This window comes from Mercurialis annua, linkage group LG4, assembly GCF_937616625.2.
Source record: "Mercurialis annua linkage group LG4, ddMerAnnu1.2, whole genome shotgun sequence".
NCBI lineage: Eukaryota > Viridiplantae > Streptophyta > Magnoliopsida > Malpighiales > Euphorbiaceae > Mercurialis > Mercurialis annua.
In genome coordinates this window covers 39,122,608-39,144,073 of record NC_065573.1, presented here as the reverse complement: position 1 = coordinate 39,144,073, position 21,466 = coordinate 39,122,608, and the positions used below count along the sequence as shown (strand labels likewise).

The following is a 21,466-nucleotide window of genomic DNA, read 5'->3' as shown; positions in this document are numbered from 1 at the left end:
ATTTTGTTGATTTTTCTTAAATTTTTGGTTTTATATTAGTTTTATTAGTTTTGCATCGTTTTATTTTCATTTTAATTAGTTCAGATTAATTCCAGGGTGTTCGTGGTTTGTGATGTTCAGGTTCGGGTCTTCCGCGTTCAAAAACGCAGTTTTTTGGCAGTTGTAGCAGCAGGGCGCGTTGGAAGGCGCGATGGAAGCAACGTGCCTCGCAACGCGCCCGTTGGTAAAAAAAAAGGGCGGAGCAGGGCGCGATGACTTCAACGCGCCTCGCAACGCGCAAGTCATCGCGCCTCACCTGCAAGATGTGAAACAAGGAGAAGCGAGGCGCGATGGGTTCAACGCGCGTCGCGTTGCGCCTTTCATCGCGCCTCTTTGAAAAAAAAAAATGACACATCCGGAGGGTGATTATCCATCACCGGTTCACGAGCCATCGCCACCGCCGGAGGACATCTAGAGTTTTTCTCCTTTTCACTCTTTCACTTTTTGAGTTTTATTTTATTTTTATCTTTATTTTGGTGCATTGGGGACAATGCATGATTTAGTGTGAGGGTGGGAGAAAACATTTTGTTTTTCTGTTGTGTCTTGTGTGTGTCTTATTTATTTTTATTTTTGTCATGTCTTTACTTTATGTTTGTCTTTATGTTTATGTCTGTAGTAGTCTATGGTTGTGAACCTTATTATCTACTCATGTTTGATGTTTGTTTAGTCCTAAATAGCCTAAGGATAATTGTTATGTCATGATTTCAGAATTATTAGCATTTTTCTTTCCCCTACGTGATGAATAAGTTAGATGTGCTTTTAATTGTTGACAACAATTGGAGAATATAGTTAAGTGTTTCTTACTTGATTTTGACGACATGGGTCATTGCGACTAGGGTGAAAATTCGAGTTTAATGAAATGCTTGTAATTTGATAATTGTTGTGAAATTTGGCATGTGAATTAGGATTGAGCAACGGTGCAAATTGTTGAAAACTTGAGTAAATAATGGCAATGTTTGATATAGTGAATTACATGGTGAACACACGACTAATTTTGTGAGATTTTGAGCCTATGGGAGCATATATTTTTTTTTGTGCTTATATTTCTTGTTGTGTGGTTTGAAGCATGTCTATATTCTCTAGAACTTGCCTGTTTTCCGTTGTCATATTGCACAGTTGAGTTGAAAAACATGGAGATGATAAATGGCATTTAGGATTCACCTTTTCTTTAGACCACTTAAATAGCCTACCCTTTTATCTTTAGTTTACCCAAGTTGAGCCTTAGCCTTATTTTTGTTTATTTACACACTTTACACACATTTTATCTTTTCTCATCTTTCCACTTTCTACCTTGATTGATTTGGCAAATTGATTGACATTGCAGGAAACTAGTGTGAGGATGTAGTAACATCCTAGCTCGTGATTTTTTTTTTTGTTTGATGATCTCTTGATTTTTGTGATTATTAGTGTCTCTTGGAGTTCAGAAAAAATATATACGGGAAGCAAAAGCGTTGAAAGAAAAAAAAAATGTATAAAAAGAAAAAAAAAATCAGAATATTGAGTTTAAAAAGAAAAAAAAAAGGACATGTTGAAAAAAAAAAAAAAAAAAAAAAAAATTGAGAACTCGAGAAAATAAAAAAAAAGGAGAGAATGAGAGATTGTATATTTAGAGAGCTAATGTGATTAATTTTCTGGTTTCCTTTGATCTATGTTGGTTTGTTAAGTCATGTTTACCCTTTCTTTTACCTTGTACCATACCCTCGCCTAAACCCCATTACAACCCGAACAAAGTCCATTTTGATTTGTGTTTTTGACTCGACTGAGTAGTGGAATGATGGATTGCAGGCAAGCTTATGGTAGGATTAGAATGTTTCAATTTTGAGTGCTAATTTTTGAACCCTTAAACACATGAGTGTTAGAGTGTACCTTGTGAGTTATTTTGCCATGTGATTTTACGATTCAAGCATTGTTGTTTTTGCTCATAGGACTAAAACGGTTGTTACCTTTGTTTTTGGTGAGTTTGCATGCTTTGTTGAACAATACGTATTAGGTTCGAGTATGAGTGAACTTGTTTGAGTATTCTTGGTGGCATTGATTCATGTCGTAATTTTAAGTAAGTTGGCTTGGTTTATATTCTCTTTGTGTTGTCGGTTTTAAAAGCACGATTTAATTGATTCATCACTATATGGGTTTGAAAAATGTTAATTTCTTGTTGATTATTGACATTCTATTTGATTTGGGCTATAGCATGATTCGTTTCTTGCTTGAGGACAAGCAAAGGTTAAGTGTGAGGATGTTTGATAGGAGTAGAATTACTCCTATATTACCGTTGTTTTACGAGTTATTTACGTGTGTTTAGTGAGCATTTTTATGCATATTGGGTCTCATTTCTTGTTCGAGCGTTTCAGGTACTACCACGTAGATTTCACGGAGTTTTGGACATAATTGGAGCCAACGGTGAAATTTAAGCGATACTGAGTCAGAGCATGAAGTAGGGCGCGATGGAGGGTGCTAACGCGCCTCGCAACGCGCTTGAAGTATAAATCTTGGTCATGAGGAGCGATGAAAGAAGTAAGGCGCGATGGAGGGTTCTGCCGTGCCTCGCATCGCGCCTGAAGGGAAGTGATATTTGAAGCAAGGCGCGATGGGAACCAACGCGCCTCGCAACGCGCTTCCCATCGCGCCTAGCTGCTGAACTGGTTGAAATACCGTTTCTGTCCTCGTTATTTCGTTCCGCTGTCAAAGTTATGAAGGGGCAACTTTGGGACTTCACCAAAATACGAGTTTAAGGCTGACAGCGGGTATATATAGTGGATTTTACAGCATAATTAGGGTTCGCTTAGTTCGTTTACCATTCTATTAGACTAAAAACACTAGATTAGTTTTATTTTCAGTATTAGTTCATCGTTCTTCGATTTGATTACTCTTTGAGCTGGATTTTATTCTTCGATATTATATTGGGATTTTTATGCAAATAAGGTACGATAATTCAGAGAGATCTTTTTCATTGTTTATCTTATCAATTATGAATTCCATATATTATGTTGTTGGTTTATCTTTGATCATGAGTAACTAAACCCATCGTGGGGATTATTAATGGGATTTATGCCTGTTTAAATAAATTGGATTTATGGGTTGTTGTTATTACTATGTTTTAATTATTGTTCTTAATGCTTGAATTTATTTAGCTAATTTATTCATTGTCATGTGTTCTGGTTTTAGCTTGAGAGAGTAAAACTGAAATAGACCAATATAATTAAGAACGTAGGAGTTAATTGCACGAGAGTGAATTGACAAATACGTGTTCTTAGGGTTTGCTTCACAAACATCAATCAATTAATTATTTAGGTTAATTATAACACGAGAGTGAGTAGTTGCCTATTGATTGTTTAATTGACTGTTTTTGCCTGCAATTGCTCGAGAGAGAATTTTAGGTGCTTACGATTAGCCTGAACCTTAGTAAAACAACCAAATCCATATTCCAATCTGATTGAACAGCATAATGAAAGTAAATAATCCCTGCTTTACCTATTATTGTTTAACATCAATTTAATTTCAGCTTTAGTTTATTAATTTACACTAGTTTAATTTTGTCTTTAATTTACACAACAAAACAAAAATATCTTTTCAACTATCCAAATCGAGTCTCCTAACTGGTTGTATTTAGAAGCTTTCTCTGTGGGTACGATATCCGGACTTCACAGTCTGTATTACAAGTTGGCATACGTATGCTTGCGTATTTTTACCAACACATAATTAATTTCCCATTTTTCATAATTAGATCTTATTAATGAAAAATAGATTGTTTTATCCCACAATTTTATTTGTTTAAGAAGATAGCCCAACAATAGACTTCTCAAGTTTTTATTAAAATTAAAGTCTCTGATTAATTAAAAAGAAAAGGTATAATGTTGATTTCTCAAATCTAATTTTAGTGAGATAATATGCGATTCGTTACCTTCATTTTTTTTAGGATTACCTTACGTAGTTGACAATAATGTCCTATAAGTAATGATTACCGAGATAATATAATTTACAATTTAAAGTTTCGGAAGTAAAAATATGAAAGTTGATTGATTTTTAAAGAAAATTAAAATACAACCGGAATAGATGAGTTTCGGTTCGGTTAGATTTCACTAAACTAAAAGAGCAAGTTTAAAAAAAATATTAAAGACAAAAAAATTAAAAAATAGAGAATAATAACTTTATTGATAAAATTTTAGTCAAATTATAAAGTTTTATACACCATAGTATGAGAAATAGTATAATTTTAGAGAATATATATTATATATAGTTAGATTTCTTTGACTTTTTATATTTAAAATTTTAAAAATAAAATGAAATGAAATACTTAAAATATTTATGATAAATAAATAAAAAGAATGTTTTTAGTTTAGTTTGCTTCGATTTAATTTTCAATCGTTTCCGTTTGATGATTCCCTACTGCCAAAAATTTAAATAGTACTATTTACTCTTTTATGTTTTTTTTTTTCAATAGAGGGGGAAAAGAGGTTGGAACTTAACATAAGGTTCATTTAAATTGACATAAACCCATCATTATGTTTTTTTTTTGACATAAACCCATCATTATGTTAAATGATTGACAGTCATATATTAATCATAGTATAACTTATTTCGTGCATTTCACTCAATTATTTGACCTAATTAAAAATCTTACACAAATATTTCAAATTGAACTAACATAATATCAATATGTCTTACAAAAAATCTTAAACAGAAATAGTTTGGTTGGTAACGTTATCCAAATTTTGTTCATGATAAAATATGGTCTGCCCATAAATATCAAAAAATCAAACTTGTCATCATCATCCTCGCATATTAAAATTATACGGATTAGGATTCTGTGTTCACGATTTATATCGCTCATTACAAAATAAACGATGTAGATTAAAAAATATAATTTTAATCAAATTAATCTACACCGTTCATTTTATAATGAACGGTGTAGGTGTAAATCATGAACATGACCTCTTCAAGTTCATTTTGAACTTGAGAAAATTCCAAGTTATACACAATACTAACTTAACATGGCCTTGTGTTAATTAACATAATGTTTCTATACAGATAATACATTATCAGTGAATTACTAATTGAAATAAAATATTGGTATGCAATTTATTGAAATTATAACACTATTATTTTTGAGGAAATAAATAATATACTAAAAGTATGACGAAATTGACAAATATAAGTTGGTTTAATAATTTCATAATTTATGTTAAAAGCAAAATGTAGTCCCTTTACTAATTTTCACAAAAACAATTGTCCATAATTTGAGAAAAATCAGAACATTTTCACAAAATACTTATCAAATTTATCAGTTCTTGAATATTATTATAAAAAAAAGCTATGAATTTCTTCAAATATATGAACTGATTTGTCTTCAATGTAACTAAAGATATCAAATTATATTTTCATAAAAAAATGCCTAATTACTTAAAAATCACCCACCTTATAACTTTTTTTCATTTATACCATGACCTAGTAAAATTTTCAATTGTACCCTATTTTCGATTTTTATGTTTCATTTGTACCACAAAATTAAATTTTTTGATAATTTAATTAATTTAAGGATAAAAATATTAAAAACAAGATACATAAATGATAAATATTAACGTTTTATCAGAATATAGGTTAAAAATGAAGGACTAATTTAAACTCTTTTTTCAAAAGAAAATAGAGCAATTAAACTCATTAGGGTACTAGAGATGAAACATAAAAATTGAAAATATGGTACAATTGAAAATTTTCCAAGGTCATTGTATAAATGAAAAAAAGTTATAAGTTGGATGGTTTTTAAGTAATTAGACCTAAAAAAAAGATATCAATTTTTTTTTTATAAACTAGACTTGTCATCTTTTAAATTAATTGTTTTGATATCATAGATGCAAAATTGTTGGACCAAATAAACACAATTAATCATCAAATATATGTTTATCAATTTCTTTAAATATAATAATTTAATTGACCTATTTTTGTATTCCTGAATTAGGTTATGCCCTAGCAAAGCATCCGAGACCAAAAATAGGCAATTAAGATTAATTAGAACAAAGAAAGCTGACAAATCAGAACGTGGAATCAATGGATATAATCATCTTAAAGCTGAAAACAGCAAATTAGACCCTCCATTTTCTCCACAAAATTCTACAAATTCTCACCATTCATATGCCCTCAAAACCAGGATCTCCCATTTCTCCTTTTTATTATTCTTACAAACTCTCTCATCATCTCCTTAATCCTTTCACATTTCACTAACCTTTCCTCTAATCTCCTTTTGGTCGACAAAATGGTAAAATTATTGCTTAATTACGTTATGCGAATTATCAATTGAAAGTTCGATTAGTCTGTGTTGATGATGTTGATGTCGAAACTCATCTTATCGTGTTTTTTATTTATAGATTATGACGTTTCACATTAACACTGATTGATTGATTTCCAATCGGGTGATTCAAATTATAAAAAAATAAAGTTTATGTTTCAATCTGCAAAATATTAAAAATCCTATTGAAATTATTTATCATGTTATAATATTTTTAATAATATAATTGCGTTTGTTGAATAGGCGAACGCATCGTCGGGAATGGCTGTTCATGATGAGTGCAAGCTAAAGTTCTTGGAGCTAAAAGCAAAAAGAATCTATAGGTTTATTGTGTTCAAGATTGAAGAGAAGATACAACAAGTGACAGTTGAAACGGTTGGGCAACCTCAACAGACTTACGACGATTTTACGGCTAGTTTACCGGCTAATGAATGTCGATATGCTGTCTATGATCTCGATTTCACTACCAACGAGAATGTTCAGAAAAGCAAAATTTTCTTTGTTGCATGGTACGTAACTTTTTTGTTGTTGTTGTTTTTATTTCTCATGGACCAACGAATTGATATGTTAATATGACAAAATTAACAAATAGATCTTAAAAAGAATTGTTGGTTTGATTTAGTGATTTTGTAATTTATATTAATTATATCTAAGCATTAAATAAAAAAAATGATGATCTACAGAATATATCTAGTCTCTTAAGTTAGTTCTAAGACAAATTAGTGTACAGTTGGAAAATAATTAATAGAAATTAATATTTGGATATTAAAAGTATTTCATGTCATTATCAATTTTCTTATAAATGTTTTCTCCAATATGGATTGGTTTGTGATAAAAATACAACATGGACAATTATATCCTTTATCTTTATATTTGCTATTTGTATATAATTGACTCAATCATAAAACTAATGGACCAATTTGTCATAAGAATGTATTAATTTATTTTATCATTTCTTATAATTGATGATCTTAATATAAAAAATAAATGTTCTATTTAGGTCTCCTGATACATCAAAAGTAAGAAGTAAAATGTTGTATGCAAGTTCAAAGGATCGATTCAGGAGAGAGCTTGATGGCGTTCAAGTCGAATTGCAGGCTACAGACCCGAGCGAGATGAGTTTTGACATTGTTAAATCTCGAGCTATCTAATTTATGGAATGCGACGCGAGATGATCAACAACAGGAACATGCATTTTATTTAATATGCTTAATTAGCTGTCCATGATTTTTCTTCAATTTTCACACTTCAAGCCTGTGGTAAGATTAGGGCTTTGCTTTGCTAAATTACTTCATGAAAGATTACAATGTTGGATAGAAATTTATTTTCAAATCCCATTGCCATTGTGAATGATTCTTTACACCTTGGTTTTTAGTTGGGATGTAGATTTGATTGTAACGTTCTTTTTAAAGACATACAATATAATATTTTTATTGAGTTTTTGTAATTTTAGCAAGGAATTACCATCATTGTTATAAATATGTGGTCTGTGTTTATTCTAATTTTTTTTTATTCTCTCAATTCTAATTTAATTTTGATAAATACATTTTAATTGTAGTTTGCTATTCATTTTTTTCTTTTCTTTTTCTTTTGTCAATTTTAATCAAACATTTCAATATCATCATATTGTAACCTAACCTTGATAAATATCTTGAGATAGGCTAATAATTTCAATAATTAATGATAATTGAATAATACATATTAAGATTAGGTTATAAATAACAAGATAAAAAAATTATATTAACCGAAAAAAGTTAAAAATGTTTAATCCTTAATTTTAAAAAGAAAAGAACGAACAAAAAAGAAAATTCCGAATAATAGCATATAATATTGACTTTTTATGTAGGACATTTAAAAATGAGGTAATAGACTTTTTAAACGTGACAAGAAGAGTACTTAATTTGTTGTCTATAATTAAGCTTTCAACACGATAATGCGAAGAATGTAATGATGAAATTATGCAGATTACTCATTCATACAACTCTTTGTCTTGAGACGTTCTCCGTAACCACTTAACCATTTGCTCGAATGTATTGCAAAAAAAGGGGCAAAAATGGTAAATTAGTTCAAGTGCTTAATTAAAGACAATTGGAATTTGAAGGATTTAGATTTCTCATTAAATTAAAGACAACTATGCTGGTTTTGTAGAGGAATAATTGAACTAACAGTAGTTGAACTATTTTCGATTTGTTGAGTAAAAAATACATATTATTCATGGAACCTTCAATATCTCAAAAATAAAAAATTACTAGAATTAGATCAAGCATATGAGATGCGATCCAATTTTATAGAACAAAAGATCAGTTCACCTCTTGTACTTGGCACGAAAGATCAAAATAACTCAAGATTGTGAAAGTGAATCAAACAAACTTACACTTTTATAAAATCGGTCAAAAACACCTAAAGAGACTGAGAGATCACCCCTCTACTATGCAAAATCAGATCAATTCACATCTTCATTCCGACTGCGTCTCTGCTCCATTCTAATTGTCTGACCGCCGCCCTCCTTTCTCCTACCGAAAATCGCCGCCTCCGTATTCGCCGTCGTCAGAGAAGAAATTGTGCTTTCATTTAATGAGAAATTTAAATTTTTCGTGCCAAGTTAAGAGAGTGAATTGATTATTGGTTCCAATTTTATATATGTAAAACATCGACTAAACCACTTTTGAATCTATATTGATACAATCAATATTTTACTCATGTTATCAAAATAAAATAAAATATTTTACTGAGGTTAAATTTGTAAAAAGCGTAATAGTAATGACTTTTATGAAACTTTGCTAACTAATTGACAAGAAATATAACAAATTCAGGCACCGATTCTGTAAATCGCAAAGAGTTCAAACACCATTCCAATACTTAATCCCTTATAAAATTCACACTAAACCCAACTCCTTTCTCCTCCTTCATTGCTCTGCAAAACCCTAATCAACAACAATGGACACCTCACAGCCACCGTCTGCATCATGCTGGAGCAGCATAGTAAAAAAACCACCGCCACCACAACAAACCCCAAATACCAGCTTAAACCCCACAAATAATGCATTCGTGGAGAGCTGCAAATCATCCAAAGGTATATCAATGGCAGTAATTGACGCCAACGCTTTAATAGAAGGCGGCGAAAGGCTTCATAATTTAGCTGATAAGTTCGTTACGGTCCCTGAAGTTCTCGCCGAGATTCGCGACCCGGTGACACGTCACCGCCTCTCGTTTATCCCCTTCACTATCGACTCCCTGGAGCCTTCCAGTGATGCCCTTAATAAAGGTAGTGGCATTTATGTAATATTTAATTTTGTTGTATAGCTAATGCTTAGTGATAAATTTTAATTAGTTTAATTAACTGTGTTGGTAGTGTCGATGCTAATGTAAATTTGAACTAGATTAGCTACTACTTAATGGTATTTGCATTGCTGATGGTTTTTAATTATCGCGGCAGTTATTAAATTTGCAAGGGCGACGGGTGACTTGCACACCCTGTCAGATGTTGATCTTAAGCTTATTGCCTTGAGTTATACCTTAGAGGCGCAAATTCATGGAACGAAACAAATTAGAGATGCCCCGCCTCCTATTCACACAATTAAGGTGAAGAGGCTTCCCGAGAAGGACTTGCCTGGTTGGGGTTCTAATGTTCCGAATTTGAAAGAGTGGGAAGATTTAGAACAGGAATCTGGGGATGGACCTAATGTTAATTCGAGGATTCTTCCTTTGAAAGAGATGAGCTTGAATACGATTCCCGTGGATGATAAATCTGAAGTTGGTTCAATGGTTTCGGGGAGTGAAGTGCATTCTGAGAATCACGAAGATGTTGAGCATGGTTTGAGAAAGCATAGGAGATATCCACCGAAGAAAAAGGAGGTAAATATTGAGGGGAAGATTGTAGCGGATGGAATTGATGCTTCTCAGGGACAATTTGATGATAATGCTGGTGACTGGTTGCCTGCTGTTAGTCGAAGTACTCATAGAAGGTTTCTTAGAAGGAAAGCTAGACGTGAGCATAATGAGGCGTTGATTGAAAATGATAGCCAGCAAGATCTGGATAAACATGTGGACCGCAACAATGTTGATGAAACTACTATTCTAGATCCACAGTTAGAAACAATGGATGCTGATAATGGGATTTCTGAGGAGAGTGAGGTGAAGAATGATGATGAAGATCTCAGTTCAATCCTCAATCAAATGAGGCTGGAAGAACATTCATTGGAAGCTCTTCAAGAAGGGAATGAAGTGACTAGCACTTCACCAGAGCATGATTTTTCTGATAACATAGTTCTAGAAGCTTCAGCTGACACTAATACAGATGCTATTTTTGAAGAAGGTGAGGCTGATATTGCCAATGAAGAACTAGAGCACTTGGAGATCTTAAGTGAGACCAATGAAAGTGCTGATGTGGCACATGGTGATGATGATAATAGTGAGCAGAGCTGGATGCTTAGGTCCTTGTCAGAGTCCAGTGTTGCTTGTGTGACTAGCGATTATGCTATGCAAAATGTACTTCTGCAAATGGGCTTACGGTTGCTGGCACCTGGAGGAATGCAAATCCGCCAGCTGCACAGGTATACAATTAATACGCAACCATATAGCTGTGAAAACAATAGGCTAAGGTTTTTTTTTTCTCTCTGAAAAAGCATTTTTGATAATTTTAAGTATTTTATTGGAGCAAATGTAATACTAAGAAATTGTAATTAATTACGATTTTGCTAATATTAGACCAAATATGAAGCAATTGCTTTGAGCTAACACAATATTACTTTAATACCTTCACATTAAGTTCAACTCTTGTTGGAGTAATATTTTTGATGATTTGGTGGAATTATGTTTTGACTGCACGTTGCAAGTGCCCCCTCTCTAACCCCTGAGAATGAGGTAGCATACATTAAATTAGCTCCAAATCCAGGAGAAATTGTTGTTTTAGTTGATCTGCAATCTTCTATATTTAGCCGTCACAATTGCTTTGCTTATCTTTAAGATGCTTGTATTTGTAGGTGGATATTGAAATGTCATGCGTGCTATACTGTGACTGCTGAAATTGGGAGAATCTTTTGTCCAAAGTGTGGAAATGGTGGCACTTTAAGAAAGGTTGCTATTACTGTGGGTGAGAATGGAATCGTTATGGCAGACCGTCGCCCACGTATCAGTCTGCGTGGTACAAAAGTAAGTATTTATCCTAATAAAAAAGGAGGTGAAAATAGATTTACACGAGCAAATAGTAGGAATTTCGGCTATTCTAGTGTATTGGTTCCAATTTTGAGTATAAGGTTGATGCATGTGCTGTCTGAGTGTAGCACAATTGTCATCTGTTTGGTTTTGTGTTTTGAAATCTTATTAAATGCAATAACATTTTGCTCCATGCAGTTCTCACTGCCTGCACCACAAGGAGGAAGGGACGCAATGACAAAGAATCTCATTCTGCGCGAAGATCAACTCCCCCACAAACTTCTTTATCCCAAGACAAAGAAGAAAGTGAAAAAAGAGGTTGTCCATCTAATTCTTGTTCTCATCATTTTTGAAAAGTTTTGTATCAGTAGATTTGTTTATTCATATCATATGGTGTGATTTAGCAACCTGTATTAAAATTTGAAATGCAGGGGGATGACTTGTTTGCTGCAGATGATATATTTCGGCACCATACTGATAAAAGATCTCCCTTCCAGCCACCGGTGAGGAAGGCGTTGGCTGTTTTCAGTGGAAGGAGGAACCCGAACGACAATCACTACTCCCGTCCTAAGAATTGATGCAAATTTTTGCATAATTTAGTGTGCGTGTCATTTAGAATTTATGTTCCTTGTTTCATAACAATACATCATTTTTTATACTAGCGCTGGGACATAAAATTTGATGTGCAAGTTTGGCAGGGATGAGCACAATTTTGTTATGGCTTTTGTGTAATGTAAATGAAGACCAGATGTCTACAAACTTTTCTGCTCAAGACACTAAACACTTATCTTCAGTTAATACACAATTAGGGTTCATTTTCTGGTGCAAATAAAAATTAATATAATAAAGTCAGATTAATTTTATACTTCCATAATTTTGACAATATGATAAACCAATTTGGTTATTTGGGATAATCATATTTAAATTTTTGTTCAATTAAAGTTAAAAAAAGTTGAGTCATTATGTAACCAAATTATGTATATATAAAATTATTTTATCTAAAATAAACTTCATCAAGCAAATCAACCTTTCTTTTCAGTTTCATGCTACAACCATTTACAACAATCAGCACTAACAATTAAAATTCTCAACTCCATGAAAACAAAAAAATGATTGATTAATTTTTTTCAGTATTACAAATTATATACTATATCTCATTCTTTTTACAAGTTGTTAGTTCTTCACTTGATCTCTTGATCAATTCAAAATCATGATGATAATGCAAGCTCTGCCCATGCTAAAGAAGACGCCTTTAACTCAGCTGACATTGATGTATCAATTTTACTCTCCAGCAATCTGCTTACTTCCTCCATAGACGGCCGCTTTGTCGGTTCCGGATGGATACACCGGTTCACCACTTCACATATGACTTTAAGATCCTCATACTCGAAATGTTTCAATTCTGGATCCACAACATATGACATTACTTCTGGCATTTCAAGAAACTCCTTGGCCTGCACAAGTTTGATTTTTTTTTACATTTCTGAAAAGAAATTGTGCAAAAAAATGAACTTGAAGGAAATTAATTTTATTTACCCATTCCACCAAGAATCCTTTGTCCTTGCAGTATGGAGGTCTGCCACTGACTATTTCCAATAAGAGCACCCCGAAAGCATATATATTTCCTTGGACGTCGAGACGACGTCCTTCCATTGAATCCGGAAGTATACAGATCGCACCTTGGCTACCTATTGAGCCTGAATTCTTTTCTGATCTTGAAAGAATACTTTTCCAACTTTCAAAATCAACCAGCTGCAATGGGTAGTAGAATCATTTTCTATTTAAACGCTATCGTGCGAAAGAAAACGTAATCTGCTGTCCAAAAATGATAATAACCTTGAAGAACAGAACCAAAGATTACATATTCTAAGCCAAGCCTATCAATTGTCATGGTCTAAAACCACTATTTACTCATTCCGATAGGAGTATGAAATTTGAAGGCATTATTTACGTTTGCGTTTCAGATATTATTAATTTCCTCACTTTTCCATGTGAATGAAATTGAGGAATTTGATGTACCTTGGGATAAAAGTCTTCAGTAAGATACACAGAGCTAGAGTTAAGCTCTGATATGGTGAATGGTGGATTTAGTTCGGTATGAAGATACTTGAGCCCGCGAGCAATGCCTTGAATAATTTTCATACGCCTTGTCCAAGATAATTGGCAACCTTCTCCATCTGCTTGCAGTCAGACTAATTGCTCAGCTTTCATCTATATATATAAAACAACATTCAACTAAAATCCCAGGACATAAACTTGACTTACAATGAAGGTGCTCATACAAAGTTCCATTAGATGCATATTCAAAAACCAGCATTCTTGTAAATGGATTGCTCTCTCGACAATATCCCAGCAATTTTCCAGCGTTTTCATGGTCTAGTCTTGCCAAGTCTGCTACCTGAATGGAAATATAAACTAAATGTTTAGAATACGGCAGACAAAAATTTCATTTCTTGAATTTTGTATTACTTTTTAGAAGTTTTGTGTTATTCTTTGAGCAGTAACTGTAATTACCTCTTTCTGAAAATAGAGCTCAAGGTAGCCTGTCCAATTTTCTTCTTTAATGCAAAGAGATATAACAGCAACCTCAGGTCCGCCTTTCATGGTGCCTTTGTAAACCACACTATCAGGAGAAGACCCAATAATATTGCTGAAGTCTTCACAGGCAATTTCAAGATCTTGTCTGCTGAATCTCGCAACATCTTTCAACATCTCAGAATCTGTATAGAATCAACAAAAAAAAACTAAATAATTCTCTCAAATAAATGCTGTTGAATTTTTTACTGCAATGAGCAAGGAAGCAAACCTATGTATACTGTAATTTGGTCATTCTGACTTGCTGATTTCTTCCAAGGAATAATGATAGAAGATTTGCTATTGCATCTTTGCAAACCCGTAAAAAGAGCAACGAGAAAAAGAGAGCCCACCATGGTTCCTGTTGCAATTTCCAAAGCTAAAAGCCATCCAGGTTTTGATGTCCCCTGATGCTGCTTGGATACATTTTCAGGAGGCCGGTGCTTAGAGTTGACTGTTTGATGAGTTTTGGCAGGTGGCGTGCCACCTAAAACAGGAGGCTCATCAGCATAAGATCTCATGCAATTAAACAAGACAAAACTCATTTGATATTTTCCACCCACAGTTAAAATAATACAAGCTGATAAAGAAGTTATACATACCACATTGTGCAACAGTCCGCTGTTTAGGATCTTTATAGTGGAGACAATTCCCTTGAAAACTCGTGCTGCATTACAGAGGAAAACATAAATTTACAGAACAAACAACAGCCAGCACAATAAATGGAATGACATGTACCTTGGAAGAAACTTCAAGCACTTAGGTATGCTACCAACAAAGAAGTTATATGATAAATCAGCCACCTTTAACTGAGATGCTCGACACAAGCCAGTTGAGTTTGAGACCAACCTGAAAAATACACAAATGATAATCAAGAATTCTAACAAATTCAAAATCATTAAACCAAGGATTAAATTGACTTTGTGTGATCAGTTCAATAATCATTCTGTCTCCGTGATTTCAAACTAAGACAAGAAGCTAAACGTTTCACATTTATGAAAAATCTCAGAAGCTTACGAGCAATTGCAACCATCAATGTGATTAGAAAGATTCTACTTACATTCGATGTGTAGAATCTGAATTGCCGCCCGCAGGAACAGTTCCTTGAAGTCTATTCCTATCCAGCCGAAGTTCCACAAGATACTTCAAATTGCCAAGTTCAGGGGGCAAATGCCCAGTTAATCCATTGGACTGAAGATTTCTATAACAACAAAGTACATCTAAATTAAGACGAAGTCCAGCATTGCAAGCCAAGCATTAAAACTGAACTTCAATCACTAAAGAGCAGTAGAAAAGCTTTTACATTCTCACAACATTGTTTAATTTTGCTATCTCTAGCGGGATAGGACCAGTCAATTGATTCACTCCCAAATCCAAGACCCTTAGGTTCTTCAACACGCCCAGCTCTTTCGGGATTGTCCCAATCAGATTATTACCATGTAAGATTCTACACACATCAACCAGAACAAACCAAAGTTCAAATGGAATGTATCAAATCTGAACACAGCATAGATTGAGGATTTCAAGGACATACAGTTCTTGCAAGCTTGTGATCCGACCTAAATCTGGGGGAAGAAAACCCCTTATCGACGATCCACTTATATTTCTGTCAGAACAAAAAGAAGCAACATCATTCACCTAGAACAGACCAACCTAACATGAAGTTCAAGAACCTAGACATCCATGTAGGCATGAAAACAAAAACACCAAAACCAGAACTTTCAAATTGAAAAAGGCGAAAGGACTATTTTTAGAAGCGTTTTTGGAAACGGACACCAAATAATGAAATGTACGAATTCGATAAGTTCTCGAGCAGCATAGCAATCCCGAGGCAACCGAGAAAAATCAATATCTTAATCTTACATTTTCATAACATGATCTCTAGCAAAAGTGCATCCAATGCCAGACCAGTCACAGGGATCTGAATCTAGAGCGTTCCAATTGGACAAAACCAGAAGCGGGTCTTCATATATAGCTTCCCTGAAAGTTGTTAGTGCAGCAACTGCACAAAATCCAGCATTCTACTCAGTAAAGAACCAAGAAACTAACTTTTCTAATTGAAACAAAATCAAACTTTTTGCTTAAGTAATAATGCTAGTAACTAACAGTCTACTTCACAGTAATTTTGGACCAAGAAGGATAAAATCTAGCAACACTAAATTTAGCCTTAAAAATATTAAAAGCATAAAGAATCAAGATCTGATAATTAAAGTAGCATCTCATACCTTCATCTTCAGGAAATGGCTCACAAGTAATGAAAAGAGCAAAAGAAACCACAAAAAGAAACTGCAATGGAGTGTTTAATCTCATTTTCTCAGCAAGAAATGTCCACCACACCACTCTTTAATTATCAGAACCCTGTTCTTGAAGTGCAAATAAAACCCAAGAAATTCAAGAAAGTAGTAGAAATGAAAGTTGTAAAGATTAAATAGTGGAATGTAAATGTGTTTAATTTTAATGGGTATTATTAGAATGAGTTGCCATGAAAGCAAAAGCTCTCTCACTTAAAGATTCTTGATAAAGTAAACAAAAACAAAGTCCAGACTTGGATTCAAAGACAGGTTTTTGTTTACTCTACTTACTGCTTAATTCAACAAAAAAGATTGCATTTTTGATAAACAGAATGTTGTTCTGTTAATTCATGCTGATAACAGATGGCATGGCGGTTTTTATTTTTATTTTTATTTTTGCTTTTGCTTTATTTTCATTTTTATTAATTACTAATTGTTTATGGGACTTTTTGGTATTTATTTATTAAATAATTTATAAAATTGAAATTTTGATTTTATTGCTAATTATTGCATTTAGGCAGGATTATCTTACTGAATTGAATAGGCCTTTTTGACTTTGCTGTTCTAAAAAAATTTAGACTAGTTTAAAATTAGTAAATCTCTTATAGTTTGTTTAGTATGAAAAAGTATTTATTTAATTCTTTTGATATGATTGTGTAAAATAAAATATTATGTAAATTATTTTTCTATTTAATGCTATCAAGGCATGTCTTCTTCCATCAAGTTTCAAGTCATTTTCCTAAAGTCAGTTTCACTGAAGTATTTATTTCTCTTCTAAATTTTTATTAAAGAATTGAAATTTTAAGTTGAAGTTTGGATTAATTTTTGTAATTGTAACAAATTGACACTCAGAATGTATTTGTTTTCTTTTTCTTTTTGGTGACGAGGACTCACTCTACTGAGGCGAAACTCAATATTATTGTCAAATCCCGGGATGTGGACCGCCTGTAAGCCCACATACTTGGTAAATCCGGGCTATAATGGCCAGCAACCCAACCTCAACCACTCCATATTAAGAAAGGGTGTAGCCGGTGTTCGAACCCACAACTTTTGGCGCCCAGATGGCTGAAATTTAGACCACTAGACCAAACTCGTGCGGGCATATTTGTTTTCTTTTTCTTTTAAGTGAATTATATTTTCGCAATCTCATGCTTTATGTACTTGTAATTAATGCTTTGGTTAAAAAAATGGGTTTAATAGTAATTAATTATAGTAATTAATAAAGCATCATTAGCACATGAACATTAAGCAATAGAAGCACTCAGATGCTAATGGGCCCTTAAAAGCGGCATTTACGCCAATAATTATGCACCACATTCTCAACCTCACCCTTGCATTTATCCTTTGAAATCATCGGTGAGCTGAATTCAAATTTACATCCTCAAATTTGTATAAAAAGCTCCTTTACATCCTTAATTTGATCAATTATACAATTAGGGACGGCATTACACTCAGCCTGAGGTAGGTTTTAGTCCGGGTTGTTGTCAGAAATTTTTAAATTTTTTAAAAATATTTTTGTAAATTTTCAAGAGAATAAAGTAGAGTTTATAGGGAAATTAGTTTTAGTAGACGGTACAAATCGAGCTACTGAGAGGATAAAAAAAACTAAATGATCAGATGAAATTTAGTCAGAACAGGAAAAAATTATACAGTTCTTTCGTTGTATACAATTATTTCCTTAATTTAAAAAATCAACACTAATTAAAAGCTTTTAATGAGCTATTAATATTCTTGGTTTAAATATCTTATCTTTTATTTTTTTTAATGTAAATATATAAAATATATCTCTTAATTATTGTTGAAGCATTGAAATTTGTTGCACCATATACATAGGTAACAATATAATCTATTTGAAGCAAATGCAACCTCCAAATCTTCCTTAGGGTTTAAATATTGAATCAAAGAAAGACCAAAAGCCATAAAAGATTGGACATAGTTAGACAATAAGAACTACCATATCAATGGCTTGCCTACAAAACAATGCTAAATAAAAATACACATTATTGGAGGGGCACAACTTGTTTAATATTGGGACCATACTATACTTTATTTTACATGTACACCTAAATAATTATGTTTACTCAAAAGATATTTTACTATTTTCTTGGTGACCTAAACCTTTTCTGTTTTGGCATGAGTTTGAATTTCATTTGTTTAGTGAATTATAGACAGTAAAGTTTGCAATGCTTCCAAGCAAGAGACTAAAAAGTTTTTAAATTTTTTGAGTATTTTTAAAGGCAGGAGGAGCCTAAGGGCATCTCCAAGGGGAGTCACCATTTTTCCCTCACCATTTTTCAATTTGGTGAATTTTCACCAAATTCACTCCAATGGTCATCACCAAATTCTTCACCAAAAAACATACTTTTTTACTTTTTAATATAATAATCATTTTTAATTCTTAACATTTTATACACTTTTTACCAATTACACCCACAAACTTATTTATGCTCATATTCATCCGAATTATAGTATTATTCATATTTTAAAAAATAAATTGCTATTAATTTTTTTAATTATGATATCTTATAAAATTTAATTTATATTAAAATTATTTAAAATGAACATTACATTAATTTATTTAAATTAACACAATAAAAAAACTAACATAAACATTACATTAATTTATTTAAATTAACACAACATAAAAAACTAAAATTAACAAAAACATAAATCAATCCTCATAATGACTATGGTTCATCCACAAATGCTCTATTAAAGCATCGCGAAGTTCAAGATGAGCATTTTTATCTTTAATTTGTCGATGTCTTGAGAGAAATTGTTGGAATCGAATATGACCATCCACTGCTATTTCAACCGGTTCATCTGGTACCGGTACTTCCATTGCATCTTGAATTGTTGCATTAAGATCCCGTTCGTCCTCGATTATCATGTTATGCATGATAATACATGTTGTCATAATATCATGTAGCACATCTTTTTTCCAAAATCTTGAAGGTCCCGCAATAATTGCGAAACGCGATTATAATACATGTTGAATTCAATTGTTGATCCAAATATGCGTGCATATTGGGAAGCCGAACACAGGCGAATATTTCAAAAAAGAGCTCAACAATCATCCTCTACTTCAAATACTTTTGGTGACTATTTTACTAATATTGGTGGATCCGATACCAATCTACCAGATTATTGATAGAATATGTGTTCTATTTTATTTATTATGTAATGTCGTAGTATGTTTGTTTTTAGGTTATTATATCGTAAAATTATCTATGTAATGTTTTATATTATTGTCTCGTAAAATTAATTATGTAATATTTTTTTAATTGTCTCGTAAAATTATTAATGTAAGATTTTTATGTTATTGTTTTATAAAATTATTCATGTAATATTTTTATATCATTGTGTCGTTAAATTATTTAATAAGTAAGTAATTAATTAAATACAACTATAAATTATATGTATTAAAGTGTAAATTAACCATATTATTTTATTCAAAAAGTGAAATGGTGAAGGAAAAATTCCTTCACCATTTTTGATGAAAGAGAGTGTGAGGGAGTCACCAAAATGCATTTTGGTGACTCCCTTGGAGATGGGGAGTCATCAATTCCCATTTTGATGACTCCCCTTGGAGATGGTCTAATGATTTTGATTTTGAGTGATCACATCTAGTTCTGCATCAAGTGGTTCGGTTTGATTATAAAAATATCAAAACACTTTAGTTTTTGAAAAACTATTAAAATTAGACTGACTTAATAAGAGTAAATTTCGGTTTGGTTTAACCGCAATACGAAAATAATTTTCCTTCGTTTAAAATTTAAAGATAAAAATAAAAGTTTAATGGATATTAAATCTACGATAAATTATAATATTGCATTTTAATCAATTAAATACATAAAGACACATTGTTTTAAAAAATTAAATTATAAGACACATTTCAGTTTTTGTTTTTTCAAAATTTAAACAAACCAAACTAATTTCTTTAAATATTTACAATAGAACAACCAAACCGTTAATTCTTTGTTTTGGTTCGGTTCATATTGCTCGGATTTTACACACTCATAATCACATGGATTCAGCTCATTAGGAATTGGGGAGTTGTCAGACTTTCATTGGGTCAACTCAAGAATTGTCAACCTTAGTACTTAGAGGTTATAGCTCTATTCTCCATTATAATTTTGACTAAATACATACAAATATTAAATAATCATACACAATATTTAGTTTGAAAAATATAGTAATATATTTTGACTGTTGATCATTAGAGGTATTCATTGGCCTCTGGGCCGCTCCGACTTGCTTGAGTCGGATTGAACAATCAATTTTGTTTGTTTAAATTCGGTTTAAGTTCGAATCTGTAGACGTCTGATTTTTACAAACAAGTCTGAATTTTTATTTCCAACTAAAAATTTATATAGACCTGAAAAGTTCGATATGAACTCGTAAAAACCAATTAATAGGTTGGTCGTGGATAATAATAAACATCAGTTATGAATTGAGTTTTCAAATTTAAGCTTGTATATAAAAAGTCCATACTAATGCAATCCAGTCCGAATCCTTCCAAGTACTGCATATAATATTAGGTATATTGACCATGCTATAATATATATAAAATCACAACAGTGATATTAATTTATTATACAAGAATTATAATGTATTGTTTTTTTTATTGCAAATTTAATACGATGATATATTTTTTATGACCTAAGTTATGGAGTATTATTTTAAAATCTGAGGCATAAATAAGGCAAGTTGAATTATTTTATTTGGATGTTTTTTTTTATTTGTTGTTGTAGGAAGAGGTCCTCAACCTTCCTCTTATCTTTTGCCATGAATAGTGGCCATGTGCTTTTCTTGATAATGACTTATCTTGTCTTCTTAATTAATTTAGTTTTAAATCGTTTTAGGGGGAGAACACAAAATATAGAGACTTTTTGTATTTTTCTTTTTGTTAATTTTCACATTAATTAGATTTTGCATTTTTTTCTTTTCCATTTAAAACAAATTTTGTGGGAACACTAATTAGAAAAATAATGTTTGGTGAGAACTATTAAACCAATTATAGGTTTGAAAAAATAAACCATTAACCACCAATTTTAACTTTTTTAATCAGTACCAATATTAGCGTAGTCGATAATAAAATAATGATAACTAGTCAAATACGTAGTTT

At 32.1% G+C, this 21,466-nt stretch overlaps 3 protein-coding genes across 3 annotated transcripts; 2 read left to right on the top strand and 1 right to left on the bottom strand.

Moving 5' to 3' along the window:
* Positions 1–6,163: 6,163 nt before the first annotated feature.
* Positions 6,164–7,788, top strand: LOC126676647 (actin-depolymerizing factor-like). The gene is made up of 3 exons (XM_050370888.2): positions 6,164–6,289; positions 6,563–6,828; positions 7,320–7,788. The coding sequence occupies exons 1-3, from the start codon at positions 6,287–6,289 to the stop codon at positions 7,468–7,470; spliced, it is 420 nt and encodes a 139-aa protein (XP_050226845.1). The 5' UTR covers positions 6,164–6,286; the 3' UTR covers positions 7,471–7,788.
* Positions 7,789–9,184: 1,396 nt separating this feature from the next.
* LOC126677965 (RNA-binding NOB1-like protein) lies at positions 9,185–12,288 on the top strand. Its single transcript, XM_050372787.2, has 5 exons — positions 9,185–9,584; positions 9,756–10,872; positions 11,302–11,470; positions 11,672–11,791; positions 11,905–12,288. Exons 1-5 carry the CDS (start codon positions 9,257–9,259, stop codon positions 12,049–12,051), a joined length of 1,881 nt encoding a protein of 626 aa, XP_050228744.1. The 5' UTR covers positions 9,185–9,256; the 3' UTR covers positions 12,052–12,288.
* Positions 12,289–12,569: 281 nt separating this feature from the next.
* On the bottom strand, positions 12,570–16,694 carry LOC126678877 (probable LRR receptor-like serine/threonine-protein kinase At1g63430). The gene is made up of 13 exons (XM_050373790.2): positions 16,273–16,694; positions 15,911–16,049; positions 15,582–15,653; positions 15,351–15,494; positions 15,108–15,248; positions 14,786–14,896; positions 14,650–14,714; positions 14,280–14,534; positions 13,988–14,193; positions 13,739–13,871; positions 13,493–13,650; positions 13,010–13,225; positions 12,570–12,927 (listed from the first exon to the last, which is right to left on the bottom strand). The coding sequence occupies exons 1-13, from the start codon at positions 16,355–16,357 to the stop codon at positions 12,682–12,684; spliced, it is 1,971 nt and encodes a 656-aa protein (XP_050229747.1). The 5' UTR covers positions 16,358–16,694; the 3' UTR covers positions 12,570–12,681.
* Positions 16,695–21,466: the final 4,772 nt, after the last annotated feature.

What these genes read in the sequence shown, in the direction of transcription:
- LOC126677965 (XM_050372787.2), top strand. Translation starts at nt 9,257, where the DNA reads ATGGACACCTCACAGCCACCGTCTGCATCATGCTGGAGCAGCATAGTA. An exon ending in CAAATCCGCCAGCTGCACAG is followed by an intron (nt 10,873 to 11,301) that starts GTATACAATTAA and finishes TTGTATTTGTAG; the next exon opens with GTGGATATTGAAATGTCATG. An exon ending in TCAGTCTGCGTGGTACAAAA is followed by an intron (nt 11,471 to 11,671) that starts GTAAGTATTTAT and finishes TGCTCCATGCAG; the next exon opens with TTCTCACTGCCTGCACCACA.
- LOC126676647 (XM_050370888.2), top strand. An exon ending in AAAATTTTCTTTGTTGCATG is followed by an intron (nt 6,829 to 7,319) that starts GTACGTAACTTT and finishes TGTTCTATTTAG; the next exon opens with GTCTCCTGATACATCAAAAG.
- LOC126678877 (XM_050373790.2), bottom strand. Translation starts at nt 16,357, where the DNA reads ATGAGATTAAACACTCCATTGCAGTTTCTTTTTGTGGTTTCTTTTGCT. An exon ending in ATCACAAGCTTGCAAGAACT is followed by an intron (nt 15,495 to 15,581) that starts GTATGTCCTTGA and finishes TGATGTGTGTAG; the next exon opens with AATCTTACATGGTAATAATC. An exon ending in AGCTCTATTTTCAGAAAGAG is followed by an intron (nt 13,872 to 13,987) that starts GTAATTACAGTT and finishes ATTTCCATTCAG; the next exon opens with GTAGCAGACTTGGCAAGACT.